Here is a 17,120-nt window from a genome sequence, read left to right as displayed (position 1 = left end):
ATGTGCAGCAGTAGTCAAAAAAGCAAACTGAATGCTAGGAATAATTAAGAAAGGGATAGAGAATAGGACAGAAAATATCATGTTGCCTCTATATAAACCCATGATACACCCTCATCTTGAATACTGTGTGCAGATGTGGTCGTCCCATCTCAAAAAAAGATATACTGGAATTGGAAAAGGTTCAGAAAAGGGCAACAAAAATTAATGGGGGTATGGAACGGCTTCCATATGAGGAGATATTAATAAGACTGGGACTTTTCAGCTTGGAAAAGAGATGACTAAGGGGAGATATGATTGAGGTCTATAAAATCATGACTGGTGTAGAGAAAGTAGATAAGGAAGTGTTGTTTACTACTTCTCATAACACAAGCACTAGGGGTCACCAAAAGAAATGAATAGGCAGCCAGTTTAAAACAAATAAAAGGAAGTATTTCTTCACACAACGCACAGTCAACCTGTGGAACTCCTTGCCAGAGGATGTTGTGAAGGCCAAGACCATAACAAGTTTCAAAAAAGAACTAGATACATTCATGGAGGATAGGTGGGCAGGAACGGTGTCCCTAGCCTCTGTTTGCCAGAATCTGGGAATGGGTGACAGGGAATGGATCACTTGATGATTACCTGTTCTAGTCATTCCCTCTGGGGCACCTGGCACTGGCCACTGTCAGAAGACAGGATACTGGGCTAGATGGACCCTTGGTCTGACCCACTAGGGCCATTCTTATGTTCCCCTTGATATCCCATCCCAAGCCACGTGGAGAATTAAATCAAGGCAGAGGATCCCACTAGGCAGAGCTCTGTCTCAGTCCCTAATGCCACATATCTGTGCTGGCCCAGGGTGTGAGGGCCACCCCTTTTTCCACTGATCCCGCTTAGTTTTGTTGGTTTCCAAAGTGAGGTTTAAACATTACTGGGTTGTTTAAATGATTCAAACATAAATTGAAGGCAATATACTTGGAATAAGCATCAGCAGGCCATGGAGCCTGACTCGCTTCACAATTCAGAAGTACCTTGTACCTTTTACACAGGTCAATATGGATTATACTGGACCATCTTGTGCTTCCAACACAAAACCTCCAATGTTAACTTTGGATTCATGCTACATTACAGAGAAAGTCTTACCTTACTTCTATGCTGCTGGAAGGAAGGATTCCCACCGCACCTTACTTTCCAGGGCTCCCCACTGCCACCACCACCCCTATATGGAGGCCCTTGCTAACAGTCTTCCTCTTTGTGACCTGGAAACTGTTTAAGGGTTTGCTTTTTTCCCTATTAAATCAAAACTACTTTAGCCAGCAACGTCATTTGGATCCAGTTCTGCAAATCCACTTAACAAAGAGAACCACAAGATCCTTCAAAATACAAACAACCCTGAAAAATGCTCCAGAGTGTAGGTGGGCTACCTCTGAATGAAATAGCTTGGGTTATAGTATTACTAACCCTGGACGCATTGTTAGTGACCTCAGTAAAATCCTTCTGTTTTATCGTTTAAAAATTTCACTTAGCCTCCAAATTTGGCCAGATATTTAACTCTTCATGGTACAATTTTTATTTTTTTTATTTTATTTTTTTTAAAGACGAGAAATAGTTGGTTCTGCCGAGGAAACACTTTAAGATGTTCCTGTTCTGAAACCCTTCTATGTTTTCCTCATATTTCCTTGAGTTCCTCTAACCTGAAGCATAAGTGTAACACAGCCTTCAAATTTCACCCCACAGCTCAGCTGTGCAGTCTCTCAGGCACAGGCCAAGCCATCAAGCTGGACATTTTAAAGCTTTAATGTTATTGCTACAATTTGTCATTGCCAAATTGAATGTCAAAGACAGACAGTGGACATGGGAAATGTTGTCAGCCACACTCCGTTAAGCATCAGAACGCTGCCGTATTACTGGAGGGAAGGAAGGCTGTGAGCAGAGCGATGTAGGTGGCGTGAGTGAGTGAGTGGGAATATGAAGGGAGGGGAAGAGCCAGGAGAAGGCAGGGAAGCAGTAGCTGCCTTGCCTTCTCCACCATCAGACCTGCTGCGGCTCACCAGCGAGGGGAGTCAATGCTCCAGGCCATAGTGTGGCAGCTCTGCTCTGCCTCTGCATCCGACACACCAGACAGGACAGGACAGGGCCCAAGGCTCCCATGCACTCGCTGGTCCCTAGGCTGCCTGGTGTACAACATGCGATGGAAGAGAACGCTTGCAGTGCTCCCACTAAGGCTCAGGTTAGAACAACTCTCCACCTGGACAAGCCACATTGGCTCCAGTGGATGGAACAGGCAGGGAAGCTAAGTTCCCCCTCAGCTGCGCGGCCGCCCAGCAGCCTATCATGGGCTGCGCACTTCAGGTGCCCCTCCCCCCACTGCCGCGCTGCTCCTGCCCTCCCCCTTGGAGCCCCTGGCCAGATGCTCCCAGGAGCCTCCTACTTGCTGCGCAGAGCAGGGAGGGAGGGGGGATACTGATGTTAGGGTGTCCCCCTCCCCCTTCTTCCTCTTTGCCCCATCTCCACAGAGAGGGGAGGGGGGAACACAACAGGGCTCGGGAGTGGGACGGAGAGAGCAGCTGCTGCTGTGTCTGAACAAGCAGGCTTCAGACTGGTTGGTGCCAATCTACTTAAAAAGGGGAGCGTACTTAAAGGGCAAACGCGTCTCTCTCTCTCTCAAACACACTTCCCAACACATACTTGTATTATTATTGTTCTTGTTACTTCTTTCAAAGTGTGCTATTTTAGTTATTTTGACTGGTATATGCATTTCATAATTTTTATTTCTCTTACGCTTAAATTTAATTCTTTGAGTGGTAAGTTCTAAAATGCCTAACCTGTCCTGGCTGGAATAATTGTCCCTATGGTAACTTTTTTTAAATATATATTATATCTAGGTTTTTTTGTTTCTACTGGTGGCACACATCTGCACATTACCTGATATGGTGCACATAACAAAATTAATTCCTCACATGGATGGAAAATATTAGCAGGAACATTGCAGGGAAGCATTAGTATTCTCCTTCCCGACCAAACACATGTAGTTTGTCAGAGTCAGACTGTGCCTCTCTTCCACAGCAGAGGCATTAGCTGAGTTTGTTAGAGGGAACAGTGACAGCTAAATTGAACTACTTGCCCCTTCTTATCACCTTTTCCGTAACAGCCACAAGCGTCACCACGCCCTGCAACACCCTGAGCTTTCCTTGCAGATCTCCCATCCAAGCAGTGACCAGGCCCAACCTTGTTTAGTTACACAAGTTAGCTCGTAATTAAACGAGGGAGCTCACAGCTGAATCTGCTATAGCATTAGCCAATATTCTATCATTAAGAAATCTCCCTGCTGACATCCATTAGCTGGCAAATGTTTGACATCGTTGTGAACCCTACTTCAGCTTCTGATTTTCAGTTTAAGAGAAAAAAAAAAAAGCTAAAAATTTGACAAGTATCATTCAACACTTTTTTTGGATGCCATAAATCAGTCTCTCTGTACTTTTCTAACTCAATTAATGTCATTTTCTCTCTTCTTGTCTTTTGATGCCAGTTTCATACCACTCCTTTTGGTGAAATTAACAAGGAACAAAACAGAGGAAAAACAGAACAAAAATCAGCCACTCAATTCAAAGGGGTTGGTATTAATGATATTGCCATGTATCATTAATAATTGGATCCTTACTTCTAACTTGGTAACAGTTGTAACTGCTTGTATTGTTTTGTCATTTGATTGTGGTTGCCATTCAGAGTGATCATAGTCTTCTAGAGGAGCATTGTTCCTATTTAGCCAAGAGCATGTTGGCTGGTGTGCCACACAACTGGCATCCCTGTGGTTCACGCCCTTTGAAAAATGCTTTCATTACAGGTTATGAAGGGAGGTAAGCAAGATGGAGGTACTGCTAGGTCAGCCAATAATGGGGATTTGAAAGCAGGACTGAGACTTACAAAATATAAATCTTTTTATCAACCTGTCTGCTTGCCCTGAATGACATGCCATCACTTTACAGGAGAAGCATGCCCAAGCCTAGATAATGGAATACTGCTGATTGTAGGAGCCATGGAAATAGAAATATTTATGTCTGCATTGCACTGTGGACTCCCCAGCCTAAAAGGGGTGAGCAGAAAACCTTTCAGGATTGTTAGGATCGCCAGCACTTAGAGTCTGTGGCTTCTCTTAATAGAAAGCTACTCCCAAACACGAGAGACAGGGTACAAGGTCAAGTATCATTAATAGCAGAGCTTGACGACTGAACTCTGTTTCCACCTCTGCTTCCAACACCCTCCAATGAATACTCACATGCCTGTGCACTACTGGAAGAGGTAAATTCACCACCTTGTATTTACCAAATCCTAAATAGGTGCAGTAGTAATACACACAATAGTCCAGAAAATCCCCCCTGGAATTCTAGTTAGTAGCATGCATTTTGTTTCAATCAGCGTAAAGTATCTCACCAGCCAGTCCATCAGCGTATAAGCAAAACAAGTTAGAGGGTACAACCCATATATGGTCACTGGCAGTATGAGCAACATTAAGAAGGATGAAAGTCATTAGCTTGTTTCACAGTATAATTGCTATGTTATAAACTGAAAGATTTATTTTTAATTAGAGTAGATAAAAATAATTGACTAAGTAATTAAATAGGCCACACCATCTAAGGCCAGGAACTTGTGGATACTCATCCTAGCTTTGCCACCATTAGTTGCAGGCATGGGGTGACTTGCTCAAGGTCATGCAGGCACAGTACAATCATTGGTACTATGTGTGCTCTGTCTAGGTATTTCAGGATGCATACACTGTAGACAGCACCCACATCCTAAGATGGCAAGATGTGGGGTTTTATTCAGGTGTCCTGTTGATGATGCTAAGTGTAAGAGAGGATGGGGTGGTCAAAGTGCAGCCTGCAGGCTACAGGATCCCAGGCCCACATCCACCTTCTTCAGCCTCTGTGGGATTCATTCACCCTGCTGGTATCACAGGCTCCAGCATGCAATGCTTCAGCTTCCTCGGCACAGAAAGCAGGTCAGCTACAGATGGAGCACTGCACGGTGGGACTTGTCTTCTGCACAGGCCACCCCTTCCAATTAAAAATAAAGGTAGCTGCTATTTGCTCCATGCCAATTAGGTACTCGCAATATAAGACTTGGCTTAATTTGAGCCCCCAATGTAGGGAAATACATGTTTCCCTAGTCACTGATATACCATGGAACTAAATTTACAGCAGTGGCGGGGGGGGGGGCGGAGGAGGGGAAGGGGAGAGAGGGAGTCTTCCTGGTTTCAATGGCTGTCACGTAGCTACCTCTCCCAGAGTTAAAGTGCTGGAAACATAACCAAACATCTTAAAGAAAAACAAAATTCAGTCTGTTTGCTTTAAACGAACTAGAAGAAAGAAACCCAGGGAGGGGTTCAAAGGCCAACCAGCTGAAAGGTGAGGAAATAATCACACGTAAACAGTCAATTCAAATGTACACTCAGAGAGCTTTTCAATTATGGCATGTGGCTTGTTAATTGGTTAGAGGAGCACTACCCAAAGAGATGCCAGGAAAGAATCAAGGTGACAAATGTAACACTAATGTGCCAAGGCTGCATAGCTCTGACAGGCGCACTGATACATGGCAAGGTGTCAGAAAAATCACCCGCGCATAGGAACTTACCGTGATAACATCAAGAATGCTGAGGAGGCTGTGGACACTGTCCCCTGCCAGCACTTCTTTAACGACCACTTCAGTGCCATCCTACAGATGGACAGAAGGAGAAGATTAACGGCTCGTATTCCATCACCATGTTTAAATGGGCCAATACAGGCAGGCCCATGCTTCAGAAACATGGCTGTTCAACTTTCGCATTCTAATATTGCAAGATAACCTAAGCACCACCTAACGGTGGAATTCACCCAGCAGGACTAGCCCCCAAGGGTGATTCTCCCTGTGCCCCCTGGAATTGTACTGATCCATTCTGAGAAGGCTTTGAACGTTACTTTCACTGTGAGTGACAGAAGCAAAGGTAACCTGTGGCACGGGAACCCAACACCAACACTATTTACTTTAATTCATTTCAGATTTACATGGGGTGAGATGCAAGTGAAAGCCCTGCTTTCCCTGTATCCCATCAACTCTTCTTTCCTTCATTTTGCAGAAACTTTGCCTCCCCCTTTGAAATGCTGTGATGTTGCTGAACATTGCAACACACAGAACAGCTACACAGTAAAGGTAGCCTGTTTTAGTTTCAACGCTGTTACTTCACAGGTCTGATTCCCTTCATGTGTTAAAACAAATTAAAGGGTAAGAGATTAGCATTAACAGTACCTCTCTCACTAGAAATGCTGACATGGAAGTCACAAGGCTGGCAAACAACACAAAGTATAATTAACTTCTTTTAGACTGGAGATTGAGATGACATTGTGTCACACTAGGCTGTAACGCATGGATTTTATTTTTTGTGCATACACTTTGACATGCCAATAGGTGCATTTTATGAATTGAAAAATAAATTACTGTTGATGACCATGTATCAGTAGCCGTGTTAATCTGTATCCACAAAAACAATGAGGAGTCTGGTGGCACCTTAAAGACTAACAGATTTATTATGGCATAAGCTTTTGTGTGTAAAAAACCCCACTTCTTCAGATGCAGGGAATGAAAATTACAAATACAGGCATAGATATACTGGCACATGAAGAGAAGGGAGTTACCTTACAAGTGGAGAACCAGTGTTGACAAGGCCAATTCAGTCAGGATGGATGTGGTCCACCCCCAATAATTGATGAGGAGGTGTCAATACCAAGAGAAGGAAAATTGCTTTTGTAGTGAGCCAGCCACTCCCAGGCCCCTATTCAAGCCCAAATTAATGGTGTTAAGTTTGCAAATGAATTGTAGCTCTGCAGTTTCTCTTTGAAGTATTTTTGTTCAAGTATAGCTACTTTTAAATCTGTTATTGAATGTCCAGGGAAATGGAAGTGTTCTCCTACTGGTTTTTGTATGTTACCATTCCTGATGTCTGATTTCTGTCCATTTATTGTTTTATGTAGAGACTGTCCAGTTTGGCCAATGTACATGGCAGAGGGGCATTGCTGGCACATGATGGCATATATCACATTAGTAGACGTGCAGGTGAATGAGCCCCTGATGGTGTGGTTGATGTGGTTGGGTCCTATGATGGTGTCACTAGAGTAGATATGGGGACAGAACAGGCAACGGGGATTGTTACAGGAATGGGTTCCTGGGTTAGTGTTTTTGTGATGTGGTGTGTAGTTGCTGGTGAGTATTTGCTTCAGGCTCGGGGGCTGTCTGTAAGCGAGAACTGACCTGCCTCCCAAGACTTGAGAGAGTGGGGGGTCGTTTTCCAGGACAGGCTGCAGATCGTTGATGATGTGCTGGAAAGGCTTTAGCTGGGGGCTGTACATGGTGGCCAGTGGCGTTCTGTTACTTTCCTTGTGGGGCCTCTCCTGTAGTAGGTGACTTCTGAGTACCCGTCTCGCTCTGTCAGTCTGTTTCCTCATTTCCCCAGGTGGGAATTGTAGTTTTAAGAATGCTTGATAAAGATCTTGTAGGTGTTTGTCTCTGTCTGAGGGACTGGAGCAAATGGGGTTAAATCTTAGGGCTTAGCTGTAGACAATGGATCATGTGATCTTTCCTGCATAGAAGCTGGAGGCATGTAGGTAAGTATAGCAGTCAGTAGGTTTCCAGTATAGGATGGTGTTTATGTGACCATCACTTACTTGCACTGTAGTGTCCACAAAATGGATCTCTTGTGTTGACTGGTCCAGGTTGAGGTTGATGGTGGGGTGGAAATTGTTGAAATCCAGGTGGAATTCTTCAAGGGCCTCCTTCCCGTGGGTCCATATGATGAAGATGTCATCAATGTAGCGCAAGTAGAGAAGTGCTCGGGGACGAGAGCTGAGGAAGCATTGTTCTAAGTCAGCCATAAAAATGTTGGCATACTGTGGGGCCATGCGGGTACCCATAGCAGTGCCGCTGACTTGAAGGTATAGGTTTTCCCCAAATCTGAAATGGTTGTGGGTGAGGACAAAGTCACAAAGCTCAGTCATGAGGTGTGCCGTGGCCTCATCAGGGATACTGTTCCTGACAGCTTGTAGTCCTCCCACATGTGGAATGTTGGTGTAAAGAGCTTCTACATCCATGGTGGCCAGAATGATGTTTTATATGAGAGTCTCCAGTTTTGAGAGCTCATTCTTGATCTCCTGTTTGCTGTACAGGATGCTGATCAGGTGGTTCCTCAGTTTCTTTGAGAGTGTGTGTTAGTCAGTGTAGTATGTCAATTGCAATGGATTTTTTACCTTCAGTCCATTTGGTATGATGTCCATCTGTTTGCACTTGGAGGGGAAGAGGAGGTCTGTCTGTATCTGTGTGAGTTTTTTCATTAAGTTGATGGATTTCCACTTCATACGGCTAAATTCAGTGCCTTGCATGGTGCCAAGTACTTACCTATCTTCGAGACACCACCGACTTCCTGAGGAAACTACAATGCATCAGTGATCTTCCTGAAAACACCATCCTGTATCTGCAATTTTTACTCCATGCATCTGAAGATGTGGGGTTTTTTCATCCACGAAAGCTTATGACCAAATAAATCTGTTAGTCTTTAAAGTGCCACCAGACTCCTCGTTGTTGATGACCATGTTGCCTAATGCACTGGCTCTCAATCTTTCCAGATTACTGTACCCCTTTCAGGAGTATTGCTATTAGCCAGGATGGTCATTGACTATTAGCCAGGATGGGCAGGGATGTTGTCCCTCGCCTGTTTGCCAGAAGCTGGGAATGGGCGACAGGGGATGGATCACTTGATGATTACCTGTTCTGTTCATTCCCCCCCCAGGGCACCTGGCATTGGTTACTGTTGGAAGATGGGATACTGGGCCAGATGGACCTTTGGTCTGACCCAGTATGGCCATTTTTATGAGTCTGATTTGTCTTCCATATCCCCAAGTTACACCTCACTTAAAAACTACTTGGTTACAAGATCAGACATAAAAATACAAAAGTGTCACAGCCCACTATTACTGAAAATTGCTTACTATACATTTCAGTGTATAGTCTATAAAGCAGTATAAACAAGTGATTGTCTGTATGAAATTTTAGTTCATACTGACTTCGTTACTGCTTTTTATGTAGCCTGTTGTAAAACTAGGCAAATATCTAGATGAGTTCATGTATCCCCTGGAAGACCTCTGAGTATCCCCAGGGCTACATGTACTCCTTATTGAGAGCCACTGGCCTAATGAGTCACAGTCTGCCAGAAAGTTTAACACTCGCCCTACAGGGGCGAACACAGCCTGTTCCAAGTCATCACATGACAGAGATGTTGATCTCTAGCCATATGCCATTCTAATAAGAGATTTATGAAAAAAGGAGTCAGTGGCTGGGCTTATTCTTACACTTTCTTGAACGCAAACGTCTAGCTTGCCATCCTGCACGACATAGATGCTGTTATCCAGCTGCCCAGGACGGAAGATGTATTCGCCTTCATGCAGTTGCACAAAGAACATGTGCTTGCACAGCTCCAGGAAGAGAGGCTTCTCAAAATGGCCAAGAACCCTGCAGGAAAGAAAAGGATCAGTGACACCATCTCTGCTGCAAAAGGAAACCTGCAGATGCCGTGGTGCATGAGAGCCCTCCCTAAACTAGCAAAGCCTCATGGTACCAATACTGTGGGAATCCATGAGGGAACCTGGAAGTCCCATGCCATATGCAGCCACATGAAGGACAGAACTCTCTGAGCCAGAAGAGCAGGAGCACTCTGTGATCCTTGCAGGGATGAAAAGATTTGGGATTGCTTTCCAGCAAGGCCCTCTGGTCAGCACTTTGAGTGATGCTGATGGGCTAAAAGGCATCCACAACCTGCCCTCCTCAGCCAAAAGTTGATGTGTGGCCTTCGAAAGTGGGAATGTGGAGAAGATCATCAGAAGGGTCATACTGGGTCATACCAATGGTCCATCTAGCCCAGTATCCTGTCTTCCGACAGTGACCAATCCCAGATGCCTCAGAGGGAATGAACAGAAGAGGTAGTCATCAAGTGATCCATCCCCTGTTGCCCATTCCCAGCTTCCAGCAAACAGAGACTCGGGACACTTCAGATCATTGTTTTTCATCCTTGCCTAATAGCCACTGAGGGGCCTATCCTCCATGAATATATCTAGTTCTTTTTTTAAACCCTGTTATAGTCTTGGCCTTCACAACAGCCTCTGGCATGGAGTTCCACAGGTTGGCTGTGCATTGTGTGAAGAAGTACTTCCTTTTGTTTCTTTTAAACCTGCTGCCTATTAATTTCATTGGGTGACCCTAGAAGCCTGGAACATAGCCACACACTTGAAGAAGAAAATCACCCGGAAAACTTCTCTGTTCACTAATGTAACTAGAACAGCGAACTCACCAGAAAAATGTCAGAACAGAGGGGGAGGAAAATGCCAGTTTCACAGGAGTATTTGGGAGTTTGGGATAAGCACCCCTTTCAGGGAACATGCAAGCAGGCTCTCATCACAACCAAGATCACACAGGCAAAAGCAGAAACACCAGTCTCTACCCTCATTTCCTGTCAGTACACAGCACTGAAAAGGGCTCTCTAGGCATCTCCCTAAATTTAGATTTAAAAAAAAAAAAATTCTCCCGTGACAAATTCATGTTTCAGTGGAATTTAACTGACCCATAAAATGTGTCAAGAATAATACATACTAATTGTGCCATCAGTCCATAGATAAAAGCCTAGGTGACTAACAGTAACTCTATTAGATGGCCAAGGAAGGCAGAGACTCTGCTATAATTTAGTCTTCAAGGGCATGGTGGAAAAGTTTTTTAAATCATGAAAACATCCACAAACCTACAGAGAGGAGACAAAAGATGCATAGGTTGTTTAGTCACTTACATAAAGTGAAAGGATTAGCTCAGGTTAGCTGTTAATGGACTGAAGTCCACTGTTCTCAGTGGTACCAGATGACAGAACAAGGAGTAATGGTCTCAAGTTGCAGTGGGGGAGGTCTAGGATATTAGGAAAAACTTTTTCACTAGGAGGGTGGTGAAGCACTGGAATGGGTTACCTAGGGAGGTGGTGGAATTTCAATCCTTAAAGGTTTTTAAGGCCCAGCTTGACAAAGCCCTGGCTGGGATGATTTAGTTGGGGATCGGTCCTGCTTTGAGCAGAGGGTTGGACTAGATGACCTCCTGAGCTCTCTTTCAACCCTAACCTTCTATCATTACCTCTCAAAAAATATAACAAGCAAAATAATTGGAGGCAACTGGCTCCTTTAACTGTCTCAGCAAAGAGATGCAGATGCCAGACTGAGTGAACATGAAGAGTGAACTCTCCTCCTCCCCTCAAGCCGGTCCCTCTCGGAGCAAGGTGCATACGTTTGTGCTGCTGCTCGTGGCAAGTCTGCAGAGCTGTCAGTCTGACACAGAACACACCAAAATGGTCCAACTGCCCTTTGTTACACATTTCCGTAGCAATGTAGAAAAAAAGTCCAAAAAGAGTTTCAAAGGGCACAGAAAGAGCATTAACAGAAATCTATTCTATCTAGCAGAGCTCAGCATTTTTACTCCCAAACCTAGTCCATTGGACCACCCTCTTCCTTTCCTTACCTAATGCTTCTTGGCAACTGCAAATCAGTATTATTTTTTCCCCATCTGAAAAGCCTTACGCCACATACTTAAATTTATTAAAAGGCCTCATTCTGATTTCACACTCGTAAAGCTTGGTGACTTCTCTGGAGTTACTGCTGATTTACACCAGTTTAGCACATATCAAGATCAAGCCTCAAATCTTTCACTTCAACCTTACCTGACATTTTTAAGCATGTACAGGACTTCTGATGGCAAGTGGGAATTCTTCACATCAAATTCAGTTAGATCTGCTTCCAGCAGGGAGGGAGGCGGCTCCTTTGGTTGCAGAGTTGGAGACTCCTTCTTAAAACGCAAAATCCTACAAAAGAAAAAACAAAATGAACAGAATTCAGAGGCTCAGTCAGCTTCTGTTCATGCTGGGCTTTTGAATTACAAGCTTTCTTAACATTAAATTATTAATTATTATTATTATTATAAAGCAGTGAAGGTCTCAGTTTCCAATGCAGTTCCTCCCTTTTCTGGCCAACAGCAAATTTAAAAAAAAAAAAAAAAAAATTCTAACAGATCTCCCTTTCCCTCCTCGACCCCGCAAAAAATAGTGAACATGTCCTGGGGCATATCCAGATTCAGGGCTTAGACACAACCCAGGGTCAAATAAAGGGAGTCTGTGTGGGTTTCGTAAGGGGACCAACCAGAATGAAACAGACACAAACCTGACACTACAGTACAAAACAGTTCTGGGTAGAGTTGATGCCTCATAGCTCATCACCAGCTCTATCCCTGCACTCCTCCTTGAGCCACTGTGGATTGTAGAGACTATGGAACAAACCTGCACAGCAGCTAAGAATTACTGCAAACCTCCCCACTTTCCACTCCCAGTGCAAGTTTCATTATTGGGGAAGAATAGAATTTATTCCATTTTAATCCAATGTTTGTCAGAAAAGTGGGCAAATGCATTGGATTCTCATGCTTTATGAGAAAAGCTGGTCATCCAAAAGCCCAATACAAACAGAGACAGACTGAGCCTCTTGGAAATCTAAGGCTATGTCTACACTACGAAATTAGGTCAAATTTATAGAAGTCGGTTTTGTAGGAAGCGTCGTTATACAGTTGATTGTGTGTGTCCCCACACAAATGCTCTAAGTGCATTTAGTCGGCAGAGTGCGTCCACAGTAACGGGGCAACCGTTGACTTCCGGAGCGTTGCACTGTAGGTAGCTATTCCACAGTTCCTGCAGTCTCCGCTGCCCATTGGAATTCTGGGGAGAAATCCCAATGCCTGATGGGGCAAAACATTGTCGCGGGTGGTTCAGGGTACATATCGTCAGGCCCCCTCTTCCCTCCTTCGCTCCCTCCCTCCGTGAAAGCAACAGCAGACAATCATTTCACGCCTTTTTTCCTGGGTTACCTGTGCAGACACCATACCACAGCAAGCATGGAGCCTGCTCAGCTCACCGTCACCGTATGTCTCCTGGGTGCTGGCAGACGCGGTACTGCATTACTACACCGCAGCAGCTCATTGCCTTTTGGCAGCAGACAGTGCAGTATGACTGGTAGCCATTGTCGCCATACTCCAGGGTGCTCTTTTAGCCAACCTCGGTGAGGTCGGTCGGGGCACCTGGGCAAACATGGGAGTGACTCAGCCAGGTCATTTCCCTTTTAAATTTCGTCTCATGGCAATTCATTCCTGCCGGCAGTCCTACTGCACCGTCTTCTGCTGAGCAGCCAGGAGACGACGATGGCCAGCAGTCATACTTCACCATCTGCTGCCAGCAAGATGTATAAATATAGATGAAGTGGCTCAAAACAAGAAATAGACCAGATTTGTTTTGTATTCATTTTCTCCTCCCTCCCTCTGTGAAATCAACGGCCTGCTAAACCCAGAGTTTTGAGTTCTATTCTTGAGGGGGCCATTCTGTTTCACTGATGCAAAGCCACCCCCTTTGTTGATTTTAATTCCCTGTAAGCCAAGTTGTCGGTCACCCCTCCCTCCGTCAGAGCAACAGCAGACAATCGTTTCGCGCCTTTTTTCAGCGCGGACGCCATAGCACTGGGAACATGGAGCCCGCTCAGATCACCGCGGCAATTATGAGCACTATAAACACCGCGCGCATTATCCAGCAGGATATGCAGAACCATAACCTGCAAGAAGAGCGAAATCAGGCGAGGAGGTGGCAACTGCAGCACAGTGACAAGAGTGATTTGAAAAGTGTGAACAGGGAGTGCTTTGTTCCAGGTGAGCCTTGAGTGGGCCTGACTGTATAAGAGCCAGTCAGCTGCGAACCAGCTGAGCAGTGAACAGCAGAGCGGCTAACAGAGGGAGTTTGCCTGGGAGTTCGCCTGGGGAGAGCCTGCTGAGGCTTACATCTTGCCTAAGTCTCTGAGTAGTTACTACAACTCCTGAGTGAGCTCGTAGAAGGAAGGTAATATGGATGGGGGGTGTTCAGCTGTTGTGACCTGCACTGGATGTGCCATGTTTGTCTTTCTTCCACAGGACAGAAGTGACTTTGTCTGTACAAAGTGCAAGCTGGTCTCCATATTGGAAAAGAAGGTTCAAGGTCTGGAGCAACACGTATCGACCCTGCGTTGCACAAGAGAAACTGAAGATTTCCTGGACAGACATCAGGATATGCTTCTAGGGGCACAATGTTCTGAAGATTCAGAGCAGGCTGCGCAGTGGGGACAGGAGGACAGTGAAGAAATTTGGCAGCATGTGGCCTCCAGAAGAAGAAAGGGGAGCGTCCATGTACCAGCAACGCAGATACAGGTAAGCAACCGTTTTCATGTTCTCTCCACAGGTACTAATGCGGAGAGTTGACTAGATGATACATCTGAGGGAAGGGAACAGAAGGAGACTCCACCGATTGGAAGGCATGAGATGCTCTGTCCTAGGGATGGGGGTTCCACGACCACCACTCCCAAGAGAAGGAGGCGGGTGGTGGTGGTCGGGGACTCTCTCCTCAGGGGGACTGAGTCATTTATCTGCCGCCCCGACCGGGAAAACCGAGAAGTCTGCTACTTGCCAGGAGCTAAGATTCGCGATGTGACGGAGAGACTGCCGAGACTCATCAAGCCCTCAGATCGTTACCCCTTCCTGCTTCTCCACGTGGGCACCAATGATACTGCCAAGAATGACCTTGAGTGGATCACTGCGGACTACGTGGCTCTGGGAAGAAGGATAAAGGAGTTTGAGGCACAAGTGGTCTTCTCGTCCATCCTCCCCGTGGAAGGAAAAGGCCTGTGTAGAGACCGTCGAATCGTGGAAGTCAACGAATGGCTACGCAGGTGGTGTCGGAGAGGCGGCTTTGGATTCTTTGACCATGGGATGGTGTTCGAAGAAGGAGGAGTGCTAGGCAGAGACGGGCTCCACCTAACGAAGAGAAGGAAGAGCATCTTCGCAAGCAGGCTGGCTAACCTAGTGAGGAGGACTTTAAACTAGGTTCACCGGGGGAAGGAGACCAAAGCCCTCAGGTAAGTGGGGAAGTGGGATACCGGGAGGAAGCACAAGCAGGAGAGCGCGAGAAGGCAGGGCTCCTGCCTCATACTGAGAAAGAGGGACGATCAGCGAGTTATCTCAAGTGCCTATACACAAATGCAAGAAGCCTGGGAAACAAGCAGGGAGAACTGGAAGTCCTGGCACAGTCAAGGAATTATGATGTGATTAGAACAACAGAGACTTGGTGGAATAACTCACATGACTGGAGTACTGTCATGGATGGGTATAAACTGTTCAGGAAGGACAGGCAGGGCAGAAAAAGTGGGGGAGTTGCACTGTATGTAAGGGAGCAGTATGACTGCTCAGAGCTCTGGTATGAAACTGCAGAAAAACCTGAGAGTCTCTGGATTAAGTTTAGAAGTGTGAGCAACAAGGGTGATATCGTGGTGGGAGTCTGCTATAGACCACCGGACCAGGGGGATGAAGTGGACGAGGCTTTCTTCTGGCAACTCGCAGAAGCTACTAGATCGCAGGCCCTGGTTCTCACGGGAGACTTCAATTACCCTGATATTGGGAGATGTTGGGAGAGCAATATAGCGGTGCACAGACAATCCAGGAAGTTTTTGGAAACCGTAGGGGACAATTTCCTGGTGCAAGTGCTGGAGGAACCAACTAGGGGCAGAGCTCTTCATGACCTGCTGCTCACAAACCGGGAAGAATTAGTAGGGGAAGCAAAAGTGGATGGGAACCTGGGAGGCAGTGACCATGAGATGGTCAAGTTCAGGATCCTGACACAGGGAAGAAAGGAGAGCAGCAGAATACAGACCCTGGACTTCAGAAAAGCAGACTGACTCCCTCAAGGAACTGATGGGCAGGATCCCCTGGGAGAATAACGTGAGGGGGAAAGGAGTCCAGGAGAGCTGGCTGTATTGTAAAGAATCCTTATTGAGGTTACAGGAACAAACCATCCCGATGTGTAGAAAGAATAGTAAATATGGCAGGCGACCAGCTTGGCTTAACAGTGAAATCCTTGCTGATCTTAAACACAAAAAAGAAGCTTACAAGAAGTGGAAGGCTGGACAAATGACCAGGGAAGAGTATAAAAATATTGCTCGGGGATGTAAGAGTGAAATCAGGAAGACCAAACCACACCTGGAGTTGCAGCGAGCAAGAGATGTTAAGAGTAACAAGAAGGGTTTCTTCAGGTATGTTAGCAACAAGAAGAAAGTCAAGGAAAGCGTGGGCCCCTTACTGAATGAGGGGAGCAACCTAGTGACAGAGGATGTGGAAAAAGCTAATGTACTCAATGCTTTTTTTGCCTCTGTCTTCACAAACAAGGTCAGCTCCCAGATACTGCACTGGGCAGCACAGAATGGGGAGGAGGTGACCAGCCCTCTGTGAACGAAGAAGTGGTTCGGGACTATTTAGAAAAGCTGGATGAGCACAAATGCATGGGGCCGGATGCGCTGCATCCGAGAGTGCTAAAGGAGTTGGCGGATGTGATTGCAGAGCCATTGGCCATTATCTTTGAAAACTCATGGCGATCTGGGGAAGTCCCGGACGACTGGAAAAAGGCTACTGTAGCGCCCATCTTTAAAAAAGGGAAGGAGGAGGATCCTGGCAACTACAGGCCAGTCAGCCTCATCTCAGTCCCTGGAAAAATCATGCAGCAGGTCCTCAAGGAATCAATTCTGAAGCTCTTAGAGAGGAGAGGAGAGGAAAGGAAAGTGATCCGGAACAGTCAGCATGGATTCACCAAGGGCAAGTCAAGCTTGACTAATCTAATTGCCTTCTATGATGAGATAACTGGCTCTGTGGATGAAGGGAAAGCAGTGAACGTGTTATTCCTTGACTTTAGCAAAGCTTTTGACACTGTCTCCCACAGTATTCTTGCCTGCAAGTTACAGAAGTATGGGCTGGATGAATGGACTGTAAGGTGGATAGAAAGTTGGCTAGATTGTCGGGCTTAACGGGTAGTGATCAATGGCTCCATGTCTAGTTGGCAGCCGGTATCAAGTGGAGTGCCCCAAGGGTTGGGCCTCGGGCCAGTTTTGTTCAATATGTTCATTAATGATCTGGAGGATGGCGTGGATTGCACCCTCAGCAAGTTTGCAGATGACACTAAACTGGGAGGAGTGGTAGATACGCTGGAGGGT

The 17,120-nt window shown here is 45.8% G+C and overlaps 1 protein-coding gene across 6 annotated transcripts in view; it reads right to left on the bottom strand.

Moving 5' to 3' along the window:
• The window catches only part of PNPLA7 (patatin like domain 7, lysophospholipase), a 428,589-nt gene that overhangs the window by 379,063 nt on the left and 32,406 nt on the right, over positions 1–17,120 (bottom strand). For all 6 annotated transcript variants that reach the window (XM_077836180.1, XM_077836185.1, XM_077836179.1 and 3 more), the window contains 3 exons: positions 11,747–11,887; positions 9,351–9,510; positions 5,611–5,691 (listed from right to left, as the gene is read on the bottom strand). In XM_077836180.1, the coding sequence (XP_077692306.1) occupies positions 5,611–5,691; positions 9,351–9,510; positions 11,747–11,887 (382 nt within the window). The remainder of the gene's footprint in view (positions 1–5,610; positions 5,692–9,350; positions 9,511–11,746; positions 11,888–17,120) is intronic.

The sequence above is a fragment of the Eretmochelys imbricata genome, chromosome 16, assembly GCF_965152235.1.
Source record: "Eretmochelys imbricata isolate rEreImb1 chromosome 16, rEreImb1.hap1, whole genome shotgun sequence".
Taxonomy (NCBI): Eukaryota; Metazoa; Chordata; order Testudines; family Cheloniidae; genus Eretmochelys; species Eretmochelys imbricata.
This window is presented reverse-complemented; position numbering and strand designations above follow the sequence as displayed.